At 39.8% G+C, this 18,215-nt stretch overlaps 1 protein-coding gene across 3 annotated transcripts in view; it reads left to right on the top strand.

Annotated features, from left to right (window-relative positions):
- Positions 1-18,215, top strand: part of IL16 (interleukin 16) — a 37,527-nt gene that overhangs the window by 12,721 nt on the left and 6,591 nt on the right. The window contains exons 3-15 of one of the 3 annotated variants that reach the window (XM_068410508.1): positions 2,371-2,507; positions 3,215-3,323; positions 5,598-5,691; positions 6,142-6,284; positions 8,532-8,642; positions 10,009-10,123; positions 10,337-10,410; positions 10,505-10,718; positions 11,813-11,930; positions 13,127-13,259; positions 14,081-14,168; positions 14,902-15,377; positions 17,596-17,734. In XM_068410508.1, coding sequence (XP_068266609.1) covers positions 2,371-2,507; positions 3,215-3,323; positions 5,598-5,691; positions 6,142-6,284; positions 8,532-8,642; positions 10,009-10,123; positions 10,337-10,410; positions 10,505-10,718; positions 11,813-11,930; positions 13,127-13,259; positions 14,081-14,168; positions 14,902-15,377; positions 17,596-17,734 — 1,951 coding nt within the window. Of the gene's footprint in view, positions 1-2,370; positions 2,508-3,214; positions 3,348-5,597; positions 5,692-6,136; positions 6,285-8,531; positions 8,643-10,008; positions 10,124-10,336; positions 10,411-10,501; positions 10,719-11,812; positions 11,931-13,126; positions 13,260-14,080; positions 14,169-14,901; positions 15,378-17,592; positions 17,735-18,215 lie in introns of all 3 variants that reach the window. The other 2 variants (XM_068410507.1, XM_068410509.1) reach the window with 2 other exon arrangements.

Here is an 18,215-nt window from a genome sequence, read left to right as displayed (position 1 = left end):
ATGTATGCCAAACCTGGCCTGTAATTTCTTACGGATACCTAAAACAAAGTACCAATACAAATAAACAGAAAAGGTAGCTCACATTTTTTGCTACTCAAGATCTGAAATTTTAAGCCATCAGAATTCTAATCTTTATTTTGTTACCATGACTAAGACTTCAAAGCACTGCCATAAGATAAAAAAGAACATAATATAGTCCTGATTTCAGGTATGTATTTCCCAAGATATTTACCTGAGGTGAATAGTAAACATAGACACTCCAAAACTAATACTAGAGTTCAAACTCGTTTAAAATAGAATTCTGTCCATGCTTATACACTTACCTGTTACTCACTAGAAGCGCTCTTCACAAACAAAACAGACTTCGTAAAATTCAAATGCTCCTCATTAACAGCAGACAATCTGGAATGCAAGCAAACCCACAGAGTTAACAAGTCAGTCAGTACAAGCATAGCCCTTACACGTTACCTACTGAATTCAGCCTGCAGTGAGCCTAGGGCTCAAAGTTAGATACTTAATTCATTCATAGCCTTAGATTTACTCTGGCAGGTCTCAGAATGGGAGCCAGGCTTCAACAGTCAGCCTGGAAGATAATGACCTTTCACAGAATCACAGAATCAACCAGGTTGGAAGAGACCTCAGGGATCATCGAGTCCAACCGTTGCCCTTGCACCACCCTGTCAACTAGACCATGGCACTAAGTGCCATGTCCAGTCTTTTCTTGAACACATCCAGAGATGGTGACTCCACCACCTCCCTGGGCAGCCCATTCCAATGTCTAATAACCCTTTCTGAAAAGAAATTCTTCCTAATGTCCAACCTGAACCTCCCCTGGCGAAGCCTGAGGCTGTGTCCTCTTGTCCTAACGCTAGTTGCCCGGGAGAAGAGGCCAACTCCCACTTCACTACAACCTCCCTTCAGGTAGTTGTAGACTGCAGTAAGGTCACCTCTGAGCCTCCTCTTCTCCAGGCTAAACAACCCCAGCTCCCTCAGCCATTCCTTGTAGGTCAGACCCTCCAGAGCCTTCACCAGCTTGGTCGCCCTCCTCTGGACTCGCTCCAACACCTCAACATCTTTCTTGAAGTGCGGGGCCCAGAACTTTATTGACACTGCTGTAAATTTGAAGGTTGTGTTTGCTATAAGTCAGGTACGATGTGATCCCTATTGATTTGTGGTGAAAGGGCATAATGATTCTAACCCTTGGGGCTGGATGAACTCTGCTTAGGGCAGAAATGAATCCCTACTGATGGTGAAGAAGATGGACACACAGCTTTCCTTGTGCTGTCAGAGGACTACAGATTACTGGAAATAGTTCATGCCACTCTGACCAGAGGACCCAGGAGCAATAAAGACAGTTGACCACTGCTATATTTTGTGGCCTGTCCTAACATATGAAATTTGCCTCCCCTTCAGAAATCTATACCTCAGTCACACAAACCTCTTGGGAACGAGCCTGGATCCAGGATACACTGAGAGCCCTCTTCACTATGTGGAGTATGGAGAGGCTGGTGAGGGCAGAGGAGGTGGGTTCAGCTGAGAGCAGAACAAGTGAATACTTGAATTAGGAGATTTATTAAGCAAATGAAAAAGAAATTGTGTGCTAACTTTTTCCAGCTTTCCTTGTCTCTTTAGAATTTTTAAGTGTTCATGCATTTGCGCTATGGAAGTATATTTGCTAGACAAATGTGTTGTCCTTCATGTGCTTAGTCAATCCATTCTTTGCTTTACTTACTCATAGGACTTAAGACACTCTCTTTCTGTATGGCTATATGTTAATGATTCATAACTGTGTTTAAAATGTGCTTGCAATTAGTCCTCCAGATGCAACACACACACTACAGCAACCTCAGCCACTCCGGAGTGGATGAAGAATCTTCCACTGTTGCAGTTCTCTGCTCCCCTGCCCCCACTTAACAAGTCAGCAGCAGGGGTGGAGCTTCTAGTGTTTTGTATACAGTTATTTTCCATTCAGACCTCTTCTGTTTTCCAGAGTATTTCCTGTTCTGGTATATGTTTATTTTCCTCCCAGTCTTTTCTTATAATAGGATAGGCAAAATTTGTCCAGTTACTATGAAAAGTCTATTATGTTCTCTTCCCCTCTTTACAAAGGGGCACTCCATTCTAATACTTTCCTCTTGTAGCCAGAAGCCACTGAGGAAAGCAACTTCTTTTAAACATTGACTCTGTAATACAATTATTCTTTCACAACTGCACAGTGTTTAAGGCCTGTTCCTGTTCTACTTGGAGGCAATCTGGTTCTAAGAACAAGAACATTTTCTGCATTTCTTAAAAAGACTCAAGATAACTGTAAGTAACTTCTATCATCCTTGGTACATTTTCTTTCATGCAACCTTTCATCTTCTGAATCAGGACAGCTGCATCTGCAGGCTGTGCACAACCACAGGGAACAGCAGCTCAGGAATCAAGCTCTCTAAGGGTCCGAACTGTGCATCTCTCTGGAAAGGGTTCACAGGCAGCCAGGTGCCTGCTGGAGGCACAGCAAACAGGTACAGTACATGTGAAGTCAGCAAACTTATTAGGGAGCCATTTGCATGGATTTTGCATAACCAGCTTTCTGTGACAAGCTATGCGTCAAAGCTCAGTTTCAGAGAAAGGCAGTGGTGTTTAGGAATCATTTCTTACACTTCCAGTTGAAGACACAGGTCAAGATTCTAGAAAAATAAAACTGTGAACATTCAGAGATCTAATGCTTCTCAATTACACTGAGAAATAAACCCTGGAAGAATAAAAGACTGTACATAACATCAAGTTTTCAAGCAGTGTTTTCCTAGTTGCCCCCTTAAATGGCAATGTAGGATGTCACCAGCCTAGCAAGGCCACTGGAAAGCAATGTGAGCCAAAGTTCCTGAAAAGGAGTAAAGTCTCTGATCAACTTGCAAATGCAAGATCATGAGAGAAGAGGAATATTTTGCCTGGCTTAGGCTATCCTATGCTGTCATCTTAGCCTGGATGTAACCTATATGTGGAAATGCAGCCATTGATCACCAGGACTGAGCAGAAGAGAGCAGTAACAGCAAAAATCCTAGCAGGGGATTGGGTGCATCACACATCAAGACATCTTATGGCAGCTCTGTTCAAGGCAAAGGGAGGATTGCAGCTGACTCCTCAGTTAGTGAGACACATAGCACAATTTCTATATTGTTCTTTGTAAAATGATATGCAAGCATGTTCCTTTTTTCTTTTTTTTTTTAAGGGATGGTTGGCTGAGCCCAAGGGATGAACTGTTAACACTAAATGGACAATCACTTAAAGATCTGCCCAGCAAGGAGGCCGAATCTCTCATTCACCCAACTACACGGCTGGTGAACATCATGATGGCTAGCAAAGTAAGCAGGAAAGTCGTGGTCCCCTCCTACAATTATGGGGTGACTTGACACTTACTTGAGAGAGAAGGGGAATTTGTGCATCAGACATTTAAAGAACATGGGTTTGCTCTTCTTGACAAAACCCCAGACCTCTTGTGGTCAGACTCTGGTGGCTTTCAGCACAGTTTTTTTCCCAGATAAACAGGCTACGGGGAGGCCAAGGCCCTGGGAAATTCTAACAAGGGCTGTACAACCCCTCCTTTTAGAAACACATAGCTTGCCAATGTTAATTTTCCATTTGGAAGTTGAGCAAAGGCAGAGGTGGATTTAAGGGAAGATCCATGAATCCAGAAGCCAGAGAGCAGGCCCTGTACTGAAGTAGTTTTGTGGATCTAGGATCTATGGCTAGAAAATTCTCATGGTGAATGTTACTGGAGTTTGCTACAGAGACAGGGGAACAGGAGGCAGCATTAACAGGTCAGCAACCGCAGATTGTCACCAAATCTTTCAGTGGAAAACCCTTTTGATTTTTCTTTCATAGAGTCCATTTCATTGGATTAGACACATTTCATTTCAGGCTTCTTGTCCTCTCATCCCCACCCCAAACTAGATGGCACCAAAGGCTTTTCACTTGCAAATTCTGGAGGAAACTCGAGGATGATGACTGGACAGAGTTAGTCCCCTATCACATATTTACCACTTTGAAGACAATAGAGCTCAGCCAGAGATTTGTTGCAGGCTTCAGATCTTGACATTAACGAAAAAAAGGCACTTCCTACTTGTCTGCAAATGGGGCACACAGAAAGCTCTGACATAAACCCTAGATTGAGGAAACACCCCTGACTGGAGCTGCTGTGAGGTCTGAGTGTGCCTCTCTTTCTAGGATGGCAATGAACTGTCTCACTCAGATGTCTGCTGGATTCTACCAAGATTATTGTTTATTTTCTCTCCTTTAAATGCCTAAGTGTATTATTTGTAGCATAGTACCACCCAAGAGTCAGCCAGGTGAACTGTGCGTTTAAAGACAAGCCTGCACCAAATTAATTAAGGGTTAATAGCAAAGGCTTTTCAAGCTAGCTAGCTTGGTAAGAGAAACTTTGCAAAATTATTTTCAAAATGCCTCTTTAAGGATCTTCTCTGCTTTTCTTATTCTGAAGAGTTCCCTAGAGGAATGGGACTGGAAAGCCCTAGTAGGATTTTGCTACTTGGCAATGCCTCCACCTGCTGTCGAAGAGGAAAATTATCATTCATTAGTTCTTGAGGTATCTCCAAACGGTACTACTGAAGTCAGGCTTCTGGAAGAAAGTGTTTGGCTTGGTTCGCTCCAGACAGATTAGAACATACAGATCCTGCTCTGATGCTGTTCTTGTGGCCTTCTTAGCCCCTGCAGAATATCGCTGAGCAAAACTCTTCTAATATTTGGAGGTTTACTATATTTCAATCTGTTTCTCTATGCTGTCTGTGTTTAGTAATGTTCTTCCTTTAACTGTGATTCCCTCAGGATCAATGCATTCCCCATGTCACAACAGAAGCAGGACTTTCAGGAACCATACACATCCAGAAATTATTCCTAACATCGACTGTCATTCAGATGTGATAATTTATTTATTTTCAAACTGTTCTAAAAACCTGCATTTAGAAACCCGAATGTTTTATCTACATCTTTTTAAATGCTAGAATTAGCGGCTGTATTTTCAAAAGCAACTAAGAATTTCCAAGCAGAAGGGGCTGAATTTTTGGAAAACACTAAAGCCTAATTCTCAAAGGTTTTTAAACACCCAGATCGTATTTTGACTAGAAGACAACCCTCTGAAATCAGAAGTTAGACACCTACCCACCATTGCAAAGCTCACCTAAGAATTTTCCTTTTGAAAATAATGCCCTTCTAAGGTGATGGAGACTGAGTATCCAAAAGCATCAGTTACCTCCAGAAATTAGACAAGCATGGCTACGGTTTACCCATACATCAAAATATTAGTCTGTCTGAAACAATTGGGGGTGTCCAATTCATATTCTGTCCATTTTGACTAAAGAACAGAATCTTATTACTTTGGCAATTTATAATCATGTTGTTTATAGCAAAGTTTTGAGCCGTATTCTCCTTTATCATCCTATTTATTTTAAATAATTAATTTTGCTCCATGTATTTTGATTCAGGCTGAAATTTGTGCAAGCCAAATTTGGAGAAATTTTATTTTTAAGTTTAGATCACTTTCGAGAATTCCTTGCATAGCAATAGTTTTTTTTGTTTTGTTTTGTTTTGTTTTTTAGGAAACACCAACCTGTAAGGAAAGGCCTTTGGAAATACAAAATAGCTTTCTGCACAGTAAAGCTGCATGTCAACGGACTCGCAGCAACTCAACCAGTAAGTTGCAAAGAAGTAATCTTTTCTCTTGTAATATTCAGGGAGTGCACAGCACAGCGCTTCATTGTGTGATGGTACTGCAGTGTTGAAAGAAACTGCAGCTGTTGTCCAAATTTAGTCTGGGATCCTCAGCTAAGAATTGCTGATGCATAAAAGCATCAGCTTTTATATTCACAGTATCCCGCAGTCAGGGGTTTTGTGCATAGGCATTCTATTTTATGTTTTTTAAGATGTATTGTAAATAGGCCAATATTCTTTTGGTAGGGAATGTTTGCTTTTTACTATATCTAACATTAATAGCTATCGCCGTAGTGAAGATTGAAAAGATCACTCCCTTCACAGATTTACAAGAGGAAAAACATTTCTAAGTAACATTTACCTGATAAAATGAATGTGCAGAAACATCCAACGCTTGAGAAATAACCCAGCCTCTCTCCCCACATCTGACAGGTGTAAACCCGTACTGGATAGGGGACATGGACTGCACGGCACCCCGGAAAGCTGTGCCCTTCAGAGACCGGCAGCCCCACGCTCTCCACACCGGCCGCAAATCTCTTTCCCAACAGCTGGACTGCTCTGGAGGGAGAACCGCAGTAAGTCCTACAGGAAATCACCTGAAAACCAGACAAAAAGAATCTCTCAGTGACCTCGGCAGTCACTTTCCTGCCAAAACCTACCGTCCTTGCAGGCCCTGTCAGGGAAGATGGTGGACATCTTCCTCCACTTAACCCCATCCCTCCTCTGCGAGGAGTAGGAGAGCGGGAAAGGCTCTGTGCCAGAAAAAAAACATTTCTTCAGCAGCATCTCCCTCCCATTGCCCCAGCAGGTTTTACAGTGTGTGTAAATCCCCCTGTGTGGTTCGCACCACCTTGGTAGCCACTCGGAGCTGCCTCAGAGCTTACCGCTCAAGAGGCCCATCCCAGGCACCTCCCTGCTGCTTGCCGTGGAGATGGTCTGTGCATGTGGCTGATTAAATCCTGGCCTGAGCTTTGGGTGCCGCTGCCACGAGCCTTCGGAGTCACCTCCGTTTGCCCAGCCACGGCCACAAGCAGGTATGGACTTGCCTTGTGGCTGGTAGTCGCTGCTCTGGCTGCCTGAGGCATCCCCCTCTCAGCCCCACAGTCAATCAGATGTATTTAAACAACCCCGTTAATGTAGGCTAGAGACTGACAGTCTCTTGCTCTCCAGACGAAAGCCAAGCGATTCACCACAACCCGGGAGAGCAGAGGCTGGGCAGGGTAGAGAGGGTGTGGGTATTTATGGCCAAAGGTCCCCAGGCTCAAGCCTGAGGAGTTTCACCTCCATCTCCCCACTTCACACTCAGGTACCACCTTCTGCCCCGCCCAAGGCCTGGCTGGGGGACTCACTGCTGCTCCCCTGCCTTTTCCTGGCCAGTCCCTCATCTTGGGGACACCACAGCCTGACCAAGGGCTTTAACAGGGGTGAGGAGGTAACAAACTGGAGCACAAACCCCAACCAAACACCACCTGTGCAGACAGACCAACCCTCAGGGATTTGCTGGGCTTCTTCCTGCTTGAAGGTCCTGCATGGGCAGATGCTGCCCATTGGCAGAGGCTCTTTGGTGGCATCCTGGTTTTGGGTATCATTACCCACCACATACAGAAATACAAAATACACCCCCCTCACACAGACGCAGTAGAAATTTGAAAACTTCTGATTTCAGATTCAGAAGAACCACAACAGAATAAGCAATCGCCCTGATCTGGCAGTGGTATACTTTTCAGACAGTATGTTTTTAGTATTGCACAAACATTTCCCTCTTATTCATGTTCCCAATCCCATGTTGAATAAATAAGCTTGCTTTCATGTCAAAATCGAGACTTATTTTCTGGCATATGCAAAAACTGAAATTTGGCTGATGTTCCACACACTTCAACACCTGTTAGTTTCACTTTACTGCATAAAAAAGTGTTGAACTCTCTTGAACTTGTAATGAGTGCAATTAACTCTGGCCCTGCTGAACTTCATGCATAGTTAGCTTTAGGTAATGACTTCTGTCACTGTTTAAATTAGTTTGTAATACCCAATTCCATGTTCAAATAGGAGGTTTTCATTAAATATTTCATTAAAGTTTCATTAAAATGGGTCAAATCTCAGGGGCTGGATTTAAGAAATCCACTATCTGTGGAATGGAGAGAGGACAGGCACTAAGAAATTGCTCACCTTGGTTATCAAACAGAAAGGATGTGCCTCACCTCTTTCAGCTGTAGAAAGAAGCCTATGTGTAGCACAGGGCAGTTCACAGTCTGAAGAACTTTTGTGAGCACTAATTCATATTTTTGAGGAAATGCTGAAAACAGGTTCTATATGTCCCAGTATAAAGTTATTTAGTGGCAAAATGAGGGAAGGAGTTAGAATTTCTTGTTTCTTAATTCAACTCTTGGAGGCAAATATATGGTAACACTTGTTTAGAACCCCTAATGGCCACAAATGGGATTTTGGCATGGAGAATCAAGTGAGAGCACAAATGTATCTTTCTATACCATCACACCACTTCAAGGGCCAACATTCTAGATTCCCTCTAGTTTAGTCACTGCAGGACAATTTCAGTGAGCAGGACTTCAGAGTCTGAGTCTTGAACATTTAAAGAAAGACAAAACCAGAGCAACGTATCTTCAGGCCATAGACTCTTGAATGTATCACAGAAAAAGTCTGTTTTAGCATAAAAAGCCCAGACTACTCAGTGTAGTCATCAGTTCTGTGCAAACTGATTGAGGGAATTGATTTTTTTTTTTAAACCAATCTGAAATAAACAAGTTGTCCTAATGTATGTCTAAGAATTTCTGGTTCTCCATTATTTTTTTTTTTTATGTTTACAGGCAATTTCAAGGCCATCCAGATCACTAAGTACAGCACAGTTAGTGCACACATCCTGTGGCCCACAGGCTTCAGTAATCTCAAACATTGTACTGATGAAAGGACAAGGAAAGGTGAGACTGGCTCTGTTGATTTACCATAAATAGAGTTTTACTTCATTTTACAAATGTAAGCTGCAAAGTGCAGGGACATGACTTCAGGTATTAAGGTTATTACCTCTGGGTTGCCAATTCACATCCAGGCTTTGCCAGGAGTGATTAGTTATCAACACTTGCTTCTTAATGACCTTCTGAAGTATCTCTTTGCTGAAGCAGTCTTCAGGTTCTAATAACACATCCACATCAAGCTAGCAACACCAACACTGACACTCACTACTACCCTTTTTTGGCAGCTGGAGGTAGGCTTGAAACCATAGACTGTGTCATCTGTAGGCTGCACTAGCAGCAACCTTAGAGCTTCCTTCAAGTCAGAGCGGAGTCATAAAGACAGTTCTGTTGAGAAGGAAAACAAGAGCTACCAGGAACACACAGGACCTCAACAAAAAACAATGAACATTTGCAAAAACCACAATAAAGTCTGGAAAAAGACAGAAGTTAGTCGTATCTACAAAAGTAATGTCACTGAAGATACTTAAAAAGAGAATACAGAAGCTATGAACTTAAACACATCGCTTTTAAACTTGTTGCATAAGGTTCTGAATTTGTTCATTAACAACGTTTTCAGTTAAAATATTTAATACTTTATTTATAATTATTTAAGCTGTAAGATGACGCTCAGAAATCATTCCATGAAGTATGATCATCATCAACATTTACAAAATAATAATTCGTTGTCTGTATTTTGGGAGCCTATGAGGATGTCGCCAGCACAGTACTTTCACTTTTCATTTTAGGGACGTTAAATGGCTTTAGAGGTGTGAATTAGTCTTGTAACATCCTTCTAAGGGTAGCAGGTAATGCTTGACTTTTATATAAGGGGATGAAGGGCAAGGAATAAGTTGATGAGAAGTATCTACCTACGAAGGTGTATTGGTGTTGCTTAAACTTACAACACGAATTAATTCTGGTAGAAGGTAAGAAAGAGAGATCTCCCCAAGATCTTTATCTGTGTGTCTGAAATTAGTAGTAATATCAAGATCTTATATAGTGTTTTTTTATCAATCTCATTTACAGAAGAGAAAATTAAGGAGAACAGATAAATTAATCTCTCAAGGTTGCTTATTGGTTCAGGGGAAAAAAAAAAAAGAATTTAGATGTCTTCCTGTGTGTTTATAATAGTGAATTAATTGACAGCAACAAAGAAAATGCAAATCATGAGGGTACTGCGCTGAAATTTTCATTTGCTTTTACTACTGGCGTGCGGTTGACTGTTTTTTCATGTATTATACTACTCCATTGATTAGTACTACACAGAAGAAACTGCAAATGAGCTGAGAAACGAACACGTGCTCTCACATACTGTTTTTCTTCGATAAATTAGGGTTTGGGTTTCAGTATTGTTGGAGGGAAAGACAGCATTTACGGACCAATAGGCATCTATGTCAAAACCATCTTTCCTGGTGGAGCTGCTGCTGCTGATGGAAGGCTACAAGAAGGTGGGAAATCCCTCTTCTCTCCCTTTTCCCACTCCAGATTCCCAAAGAATACCTAAAGGCAGATTAGAGTGAAGCTGAAATAAGCCATAAATGGCTTTTACACCTGCATCCATTATTGGATTTGCAAGACTCCTTTTGTGTACATGTATGTATCATATAACTTATTGCACAATACAGTAATAGTAACAATAAAATTTTTCTCTTTAAAAACAGGTGATGAAATCCTGGAACTGAATGGAGAATCCATGCATGGATTAACACATTATGATGCTTTACAAAAATTCAAGGTTATGTACTCTCCCTTCCAGCACAATTTTTGTCTTGACACACAATGTGCATGTGAACTCAACCCATTCATTCATTATCTTTTCTTTCTAGCAGGCCAAAAAGGGTCTTCTGACACTTACAGTCAGGACAAGCTTCAGCACGCCTCATTCTGCTTCCAGCTGTCTGTCACCCCACTTGTGTCAGTCACTGAGCTCTAGTACATGCATAACCAAAGAGAACAGCTCTTTCAGTTCAGAAAGTGCAGTGTTCTCATTAAATGCTACAAAGCCCAATGACAGGATCATAATGGAAGTTACCCTAAACAAAGGTAAGTGCTAAAATTAACTGAGCACTAGCAAACAAGGAACTGATTGGCAAAACACTGTTCACTTGCTCTCTGAATGTCTTTCGTCACTAACCTGATTCTTCTCCTGGACTAAGTTTCTTTAATACACTAAATAAGATCTTGGTGCCTGTCAGTGCTAACAATTATCTATCAACAGCAGGATTTTGAACACCATCTGTCCTCAAAAGCCAATCATTCATTTTTTTTTTTTTCACTCAGGCATTAGAGTCACATTCATATCCTTCATGTGAAAAAGTAAACCTCTTGGCAACAACTACCAATTATTAAGCAGATTATGCAACTCTTACTCATTATTATGCAAGCAGTTAATTTCATTCTTGAAAAGCTTACAAACAAATAAAATATTGTATCTTCTTGTAGTTCTTTCACCTCCTCTCCAACTGTCATCATCTTCTATTTATGAACAACCACTAGCAGAATGAAATAAACTTTGAAATACGGGAATATCAAAGCAACAAAACAAAGTCTCTATGAGGTAACAGTATGACTTACCAAACACACAGTAGGGGATGTGACATCAGAGTGATTGTCCAGAGCAAAGAGGGTAAATTCACAAAAACCTTAAGCTGTATTATATAAAACAGAAAGAGGATTGAGATTATAATAGGAAACAATAGCCACACATCCTTATTTTTTCCTTGTTTTTTTTTTTTTTTTTTTCCTCCTTAATCTTTGTTCTTTTTTTTTCCCCTGTGCTGTCTCCTTGTAAGGCCATTTGAATTCTTCTGTAATGACAGATATTTTGCAAAATAAACCTGCATTGCATTGTCTGTGACATACCGGAAATGAATTGCAAACCAGATCTCGGAAGGCCACAAGCAATATTGGTATGCACTCACTTTAATTATGAGAGGAGAAAAAAAAAAAAAAAAAAGAAAAAAGCAATAGGAGCAGCAGCTAATAATGAATGTGAAACATTCATGAACACAAGACTTTGGTTCTGGGTCGTATAGAAAAAAATAATTAAATTGAAGACAGTTTTTAAAAAGGTCTCTGCAATGTTTTTTTTCTTTTCTGCTTCTTATGTCTTTTTTAATTAATATTAATTCTTTCAGAGCCAGGTGTTGGCCTTGGAATCGGGTTATGTAGCATCCCTTACTTCCAGTGTATTTCAGGGATTTTTATTCACACCCTCTCACCAGGCTCAGTGGCACATATGGATGGGAGACTCAGGTAGGATGAGAAAGTGTGTCTGTCTTATGCCACAAGTTTTTCATTGCTCTGCTTTATGGTTATATTTTTGACCTGTTTGGACAGGAAGTCACAGTGCTTTCTGGGAGTTTTGGGTTTAAAGCATATGTGCTATTCTGAGGGTATGAGGATACACATATGATATGTGGGATTTCCAGATACATAGCAACCCAGTGAAATTATTGTCTCTTGCCCAGGCTGGGGCTAGCTTTGGGGGTCTTAGACAAGCACATAGCATTCTTCCTGGAGGAGATTTCCAAATGAGAAAGTATCTGGAAAAACCCAAACATATGGCATATTCTGGCTTGTTTGAGCACTGCTTTTCCCTGACACAAGCTGCTCAAATTCTATTCTGTCTTGCCCAATAGAAATAGAAATTTGCTGAAATTAGCTTTAGTGGGAGTGTAGAAATTAACTTTGTAAGATTTGTGACCAAATAGTAGTGTTGAGCATATTTAGAACTGAACAGAACACAGCATTTTCAGTGAAGGCTTTTTGATTTAACTTTAGGTGCTCTGTAACCCTTCTTTCTATATGCCTAAGACTTTAGCCGAAAGAACTGTGGTCTCACACTATGTGAAAGTTTGTATGATACAAATCAGTGCCTTCAGTCAGCCTCTTAATGTGTGGAGGTATTTGCAGGAGAGCAGAGAAGGGCAGTCTCAGTTTCCATGTGGGTCAAATTTAGATTTCATCTAGAAAGATTCAGTCTAGCAGTCAGCAGGATTACAATAGTTTGTCACTAGAATTTTTCTATTAACAAATTATTCATATGTAGCAGAAACACATCCTTTCTGACATTAAATAACACTAGCAGGACATAAAGAAGTGAAAAGTGAAGTGTTAACTTGAAAGGAAGGAAGGAAGACGTAGGTGGAAGAAGCAGCTGAGTTGCATACAGCAGAAAGATCACAAAGTGTGCACAGCTGAACATGAAGAAAGCTCAAAGGTTGTACACAACAAGGCAGCTAGATCAAAAAAATCCTTGACGTCCAATTCGTTCCCATTCCATTTTCCGTAACAGCAACAGAGAGACATAATGGTTTAATCTGTGATCAAATTAGAGGTCAATCACATGAATTTGCTTTTTGTATACTTTCACATGGGTGAGACAAGGTTAATAGGAAAAGAAAATCTGTTTTGTTTACATCCTCTCTCTTTTTTAAATATCTCTGTAGGTGTGGAGATGAAATTATTGAAATTAACGAAGCTTCAGTACAAAATACGACTCTTAATGAAGTTTATGCTGCACTAAGCCATTGCAGTCCTGGTGCAGTGCAGATTATTATTAGCAGACACCCTGAACCACAGGTAGCACTCTCTCTATTCTTTCTGACTTTCAATAAAGCACATCCTGAGAACTAAGACTAAGTGAGGGAACAGGTGTTAATCTAAAACAGGTGGAAAAATGTTGATAACAAAGATGCTGATCTCTTTATAAGCATCATTGCACACAAACAAACCTGAGATATGCACTATGTTAAATATAATCATGTAAGGTTTGAAGATCACTGAAGAGAGTCTCGTATGAGTTTGTGCTGTGAATAAGGAATCTACAGAAATAACATTTAAGGAATAAACCAAATATATTTCTTATTCAAGAAAGAATTCCCAATAAGAAGAAAATAATTTGAAAGAGGGAACATAGCCCCCAAAAAGAAAGAATGTTTATATACTCGTATTTCAGTAATTAAAATTTAGGTCTTGCCCAGAAAATATTTATAATTAAATATTAAAATAAAATATTTTATTAATATAAAATGCTTGCTAGCACCAAATACTGTATAAATGATTATCAAGTTTAAATTGTTGCATAAATTATCTAATACTGGTAAATCCAGAACTCTACTTCTAGTAAAATATGCAAAATAACATTTATCTTTGAAAGATCCCGTTTTACCTAAACAACCAATATAAACAGCACATACATAGATATACTTCAGCTATACTGGAATGTATAAAAATATAATGATGTGCACTTACCTAGCTTTAAAATTAACTGATGTAACTAGGTGTATTCATTTCCATTAGAGGGCTTGCAGGACTTGGAAATCTTTGTGAAAGGAATAATGTTTCAATGTTACTCACCCCACAGCAATCTCATGAGAGTATAATAGCATGATATTTCCTAGGTGTCTGAGCAACAGCTAAAAGAAGCTGTTGCACAAGCTGTGGAAAACAACAGATTTGGAAAGGAGAGACACCAATGGAGTACTGAAGGTGAGGGAATAAGTGCATTCATTGAGACGTGGTAATTTTGACTTGAAAGATATATAGGATGAGTACATGCTGTATTAGAAACCTTGGTAACAGTGGAGTAACCCAGAGCAGAAAGGAAGAGAAGGAAACTTCATGGGACAGTGCTCTTAACATGCCTCCTAAGATATGTTACCAGAGTGGTGAGAAAAGACCACATCTGTCTGATTGCCAGCAAAAAATTTTGTACAAGCTTCCTCTTGCTCATCCTTTCCAATTCATAACCTCTGCTTAAAGCTTTTTAAACGACTGTCAGTAGGTGACAGGACTTTTGATAGCAAGGAACTGCACAACGCAGGTGATGTCCTGGGGACAAACATCTTGCTAATCCCCTTGTGAGGAAAGGCATATACAGTCATGATTAGAGCTATTTGCCCAGTTCAGCCATGACATCCTCCCACAGTAACATATTGCAATAATACTTCTTTTAGTGTCCTCATTTCTTCTAAAGGACCACAGGTAACAGAATCGTTGTCAGTAAACTATATTGCTGAGATATATATATAGGGAAAAAGTAACATTATTTTGTTGTCCAAGGATGTAACTGTTGGCTCTTTGATCTACAAGCTTTTAATGCATAAATTATACTTTTGCATCACTTGATGATGGTATTTAGCTGCAAATTTAATCGGCTGAATCTTAGAAGTGGGTCTTTGCATGTGTCTGAATAGACATTTTGAACATGTTCCTGATACAGGTGTTAAAAAACTAGAAACAAGCTGGCATGGAAGACACCCATGTGAAAAACATATTGAAAGGAATGCTGCTCATTGCAACCGCAGGACACAGAAGTTAATGACCCGCTCCAGCAGTGACAGCAGCTACAACCCTAGGTCCTCATGTAGTAACGGTGCTGCATACCAACTGACTGACTTGAAAGCAAGAGTTCATAGCATTGATGTACCAATTACCAGACAACCTGGCCTGCTGTACTCATTGTCTGGTAATAGTTCAGAGAGAAATTCCCCTCCTACTTGTCATGAGGGAGGTCGACCCTTACAAAACACTAAGAAATCATCAGAGATCCTCGTTAGAAAACCGAAATCATCAAAGCCCAAACCTCCACCAAGGAAGTATTTTAAGCAGGACTGTACATGTAATGACCAGTGTAACACAGACAGAAAAGAAAAACTTGCATTGGAAGTGGCTGTATCACCTTCTGCAAGTGTTCAGGTAAAGCAAAATTTGCAAAATTTTTCTTGTGTTTGCATATTTGTGAGGCAGGGGAAGGAGGAAGGCAAAGTGACTCTGTATGATGGCAGGAAGGAAGGCAAGGAAGAAAAAGAAAGTGTGCATACATATATGAGGACTTGGGGAAGGGGATGAGGCTCTTCTGTTTCGAAAATAACGTACATATCTTAGCGAAGCCAGTGACGTTCAAACTAAGGTCAGAAGGCAGAGAAGTGTCTGAAGAAGAAAATTCCAGTGAAAGCAGCAGCGAGAATGAATGAGTCCCTCACTGTCATTCCTCGTGAACATGCACCACTGGTGGTATTGAGCACTCTGGTTACAGTGTGACTGGAACAGCGATGTGCTCTGGACTGGAGGAATTTGCACAGCCTCCGATGTCAGTTTGCTATGGCTGACCCTAACCTCCACATCTACAGAGTCAAATCGTTTATGAGCTAGAGAAGTCGTGAAACAATTTCAGCAGTGGATTTCTATTGCCAGAAAGCACTAACATTATGTACAGCAGGTAGCCTTGGGCTCATATACATTTCTTGAGACCAGGAGGTACTAAACTCATTTAAATTTTGAGGCACATACATATTTGATGAGCTACAGTATTTGAAAATTGAGAGTATATTTGTACGTTACTAAATTTCAGTTCCCTCTCTTATCTAAGATGGAACAGAAAGACAGCGTTTTGTATTTGCATGAGCGTGAGGGATTGTGAGAGCTGCATGTTGAAACAAAGTTGTGGTTTGTTTCTCCTGGGTTTAGTAATATGCCAGCAGAAACGAGCAGATCTCAATGCAATGCAAACACAAAAACCCCCACAGTTCCCAAGCTGCAGAGATCAAAATAAAATGATAGAGCTCAGACTGAAGTCCATGTATAATGTTAATATCCAAGAAAGTTTCAATTCAGCACCTCATGTAAGGTCAGTCTTTTACCATCCCCTAAAAAAGAGAGCAGTAGAAACATTCATCAATAGCTACTAGGCAATCATCTTTCAGAAGTAAAAGTCAGGGAAATAAGTACTTATTGGACTTACCACTGCATGAAAATTATTCTTCAGTACTCAGTTATTCTAAATGATGAGGAAAAAAATAAATCTTAAGATCAATAGTCTACGAAAAGTCAAGCTCTGTTAATGAAGATAACTTCCTCTAGTAAGATTTTGCAGACTGTAAGGTTGCTTTTTCATAACCAAGAATGCTTAATTGATATTTTTAACTGTGCTTTAAACTGCATCAATAAAAAGGTAGGTATAACTGCCATCAGTAAAGAGTAAGATCAAACTGTATGTTCATAGCGCTTCCAAATGACTACTTCACTTACTGAACGTCTGATGTCCACGTCTAACAGCAATTGAACACAAGTGCATCTTTCAAGAAGGACCGTAGTAAGCAGGGGATGGAGAAAAGTTTTCCTAGAATAAGAAAGTTGCATAACAAACGCCACCCCATTACAGAAAAGCCAAGAAATTTTTTAATTACTGATTTTTTTCAGGACAATCTCATTTGTTTCTAGACCTTCACTCTCTGTCCTGTTTGGTTTTGGTTCCTATCAGTAATCCTGGAGCTTACCTACATAGCAGAGAGCACTTCCAGTGTCACAGCAGAGCAGATGGTAACTTGGCATCATTGGTTACAAAGGAATCAAGTAATTTCAGAGAATGTGTTAATGATGTTGAGAGTGGCATTTACTGCAACCTCAAACTAATCCTCTCACTCTTTGTTTTCAGCCAAAAACAAGAAAGGGAGAGCTCTGAAACTGCAGTAACGACTTAGCTTGTCTAGCTTGTGCTTGAGGGCAAAAGGCTCCAACAGAAAGGAGAGTTTAATATGAAGTTAGAGGAAATTTGCTTGGCTGGTTTGCAAAAGTCTACTGAATGGCTGATTTTACAAAAATAGAAAATTATAGTAGGCAGTCTTTTAGTTTATTATAAAGCTTATTACCAAATTTTTGAGATGTTAATTGCATTTTTTCACAGTGTGTTTACAAGTCTAACCATAAAATACCATGACAGCACTCTTAAAATATAGAATAAATTAAGTCCTATGAGGATTATGTCCCAAGCAGAAGTGAGAGCTTGATTCCTATTCAATATTTCTTTTCAGACTAAAAACAAATGAAAATATGGGGGGGGAGGTTTCAGATTCATCTATAGTGTGGTTTGTATAATTACATTCTGACACATTTCTATTTCCTGTTTGTTCAGCAGGAAGTTGGAGAACCAATACTAGAGGGACATCAAACTGATGTAACCCACAGCGTCTTTACCACTTCTCCTGCAGCATATGATACTGAACACATAACTGCTGTTCCAGCAGGCAGAGATCAAGAAAGAAAAGCAGACTTAGGTATGTTTAATTCCATGAATTTTTTTTGCAGCTGAACCTAGCATTTAAGTTTGGATTCCAAAATGAGTATCAAGCTGACTTCACCTTTCTCTTTAAATGTAGACTTCAATTCATATCTGTAAATTTTGGGGTGAACAGATGAAATTTCAAATTATTGATTAATCTTTGAAGAAAAGGGGAAACCATATAAAAAGCAGCATAATAGATGTTTTATTGTAAATGTATTGATGGACAGGTACACTATTGCTGTATTTCTTCAGATGAAACTGCTTATTTGCATTGAAAATTTTATATTAAAGGTTAGTTTTAGCATTTCTAAAGGAGATTTTTATGCATAGTTTCAAAGCTCAAGTGTTGCAATGGTACAAACCACTGATAAGAAGTTAGTATCTTGTGCTAGTCAGAATTAAGGAAACTTAATGTTAAGGGAACAAGACAATCTCAACCATGATGTAATCCTGTAACTTCTGTCTCAGATTAT

The sequence above is a fragment of the Nyctibius grandis genome, chromosome 11 (assembly GCF_013368605.1).
Source record: "Nyctibius grandis isolate bNycGra1 chromosome 11, bNycGra1.pri, whole genome shotgun sequence".
NCBI lineage: Eukaryota > Metazoa > Chordata > Aves > Nyctibiiformes > Nyctibiidae > Nyctibius > Nyctibius grandis.
The sequence above is the reverse complement of the archived record's forward strand: the minus strand, read 5'-3'. Positions and strand labels throughout refer to the sequence as shown.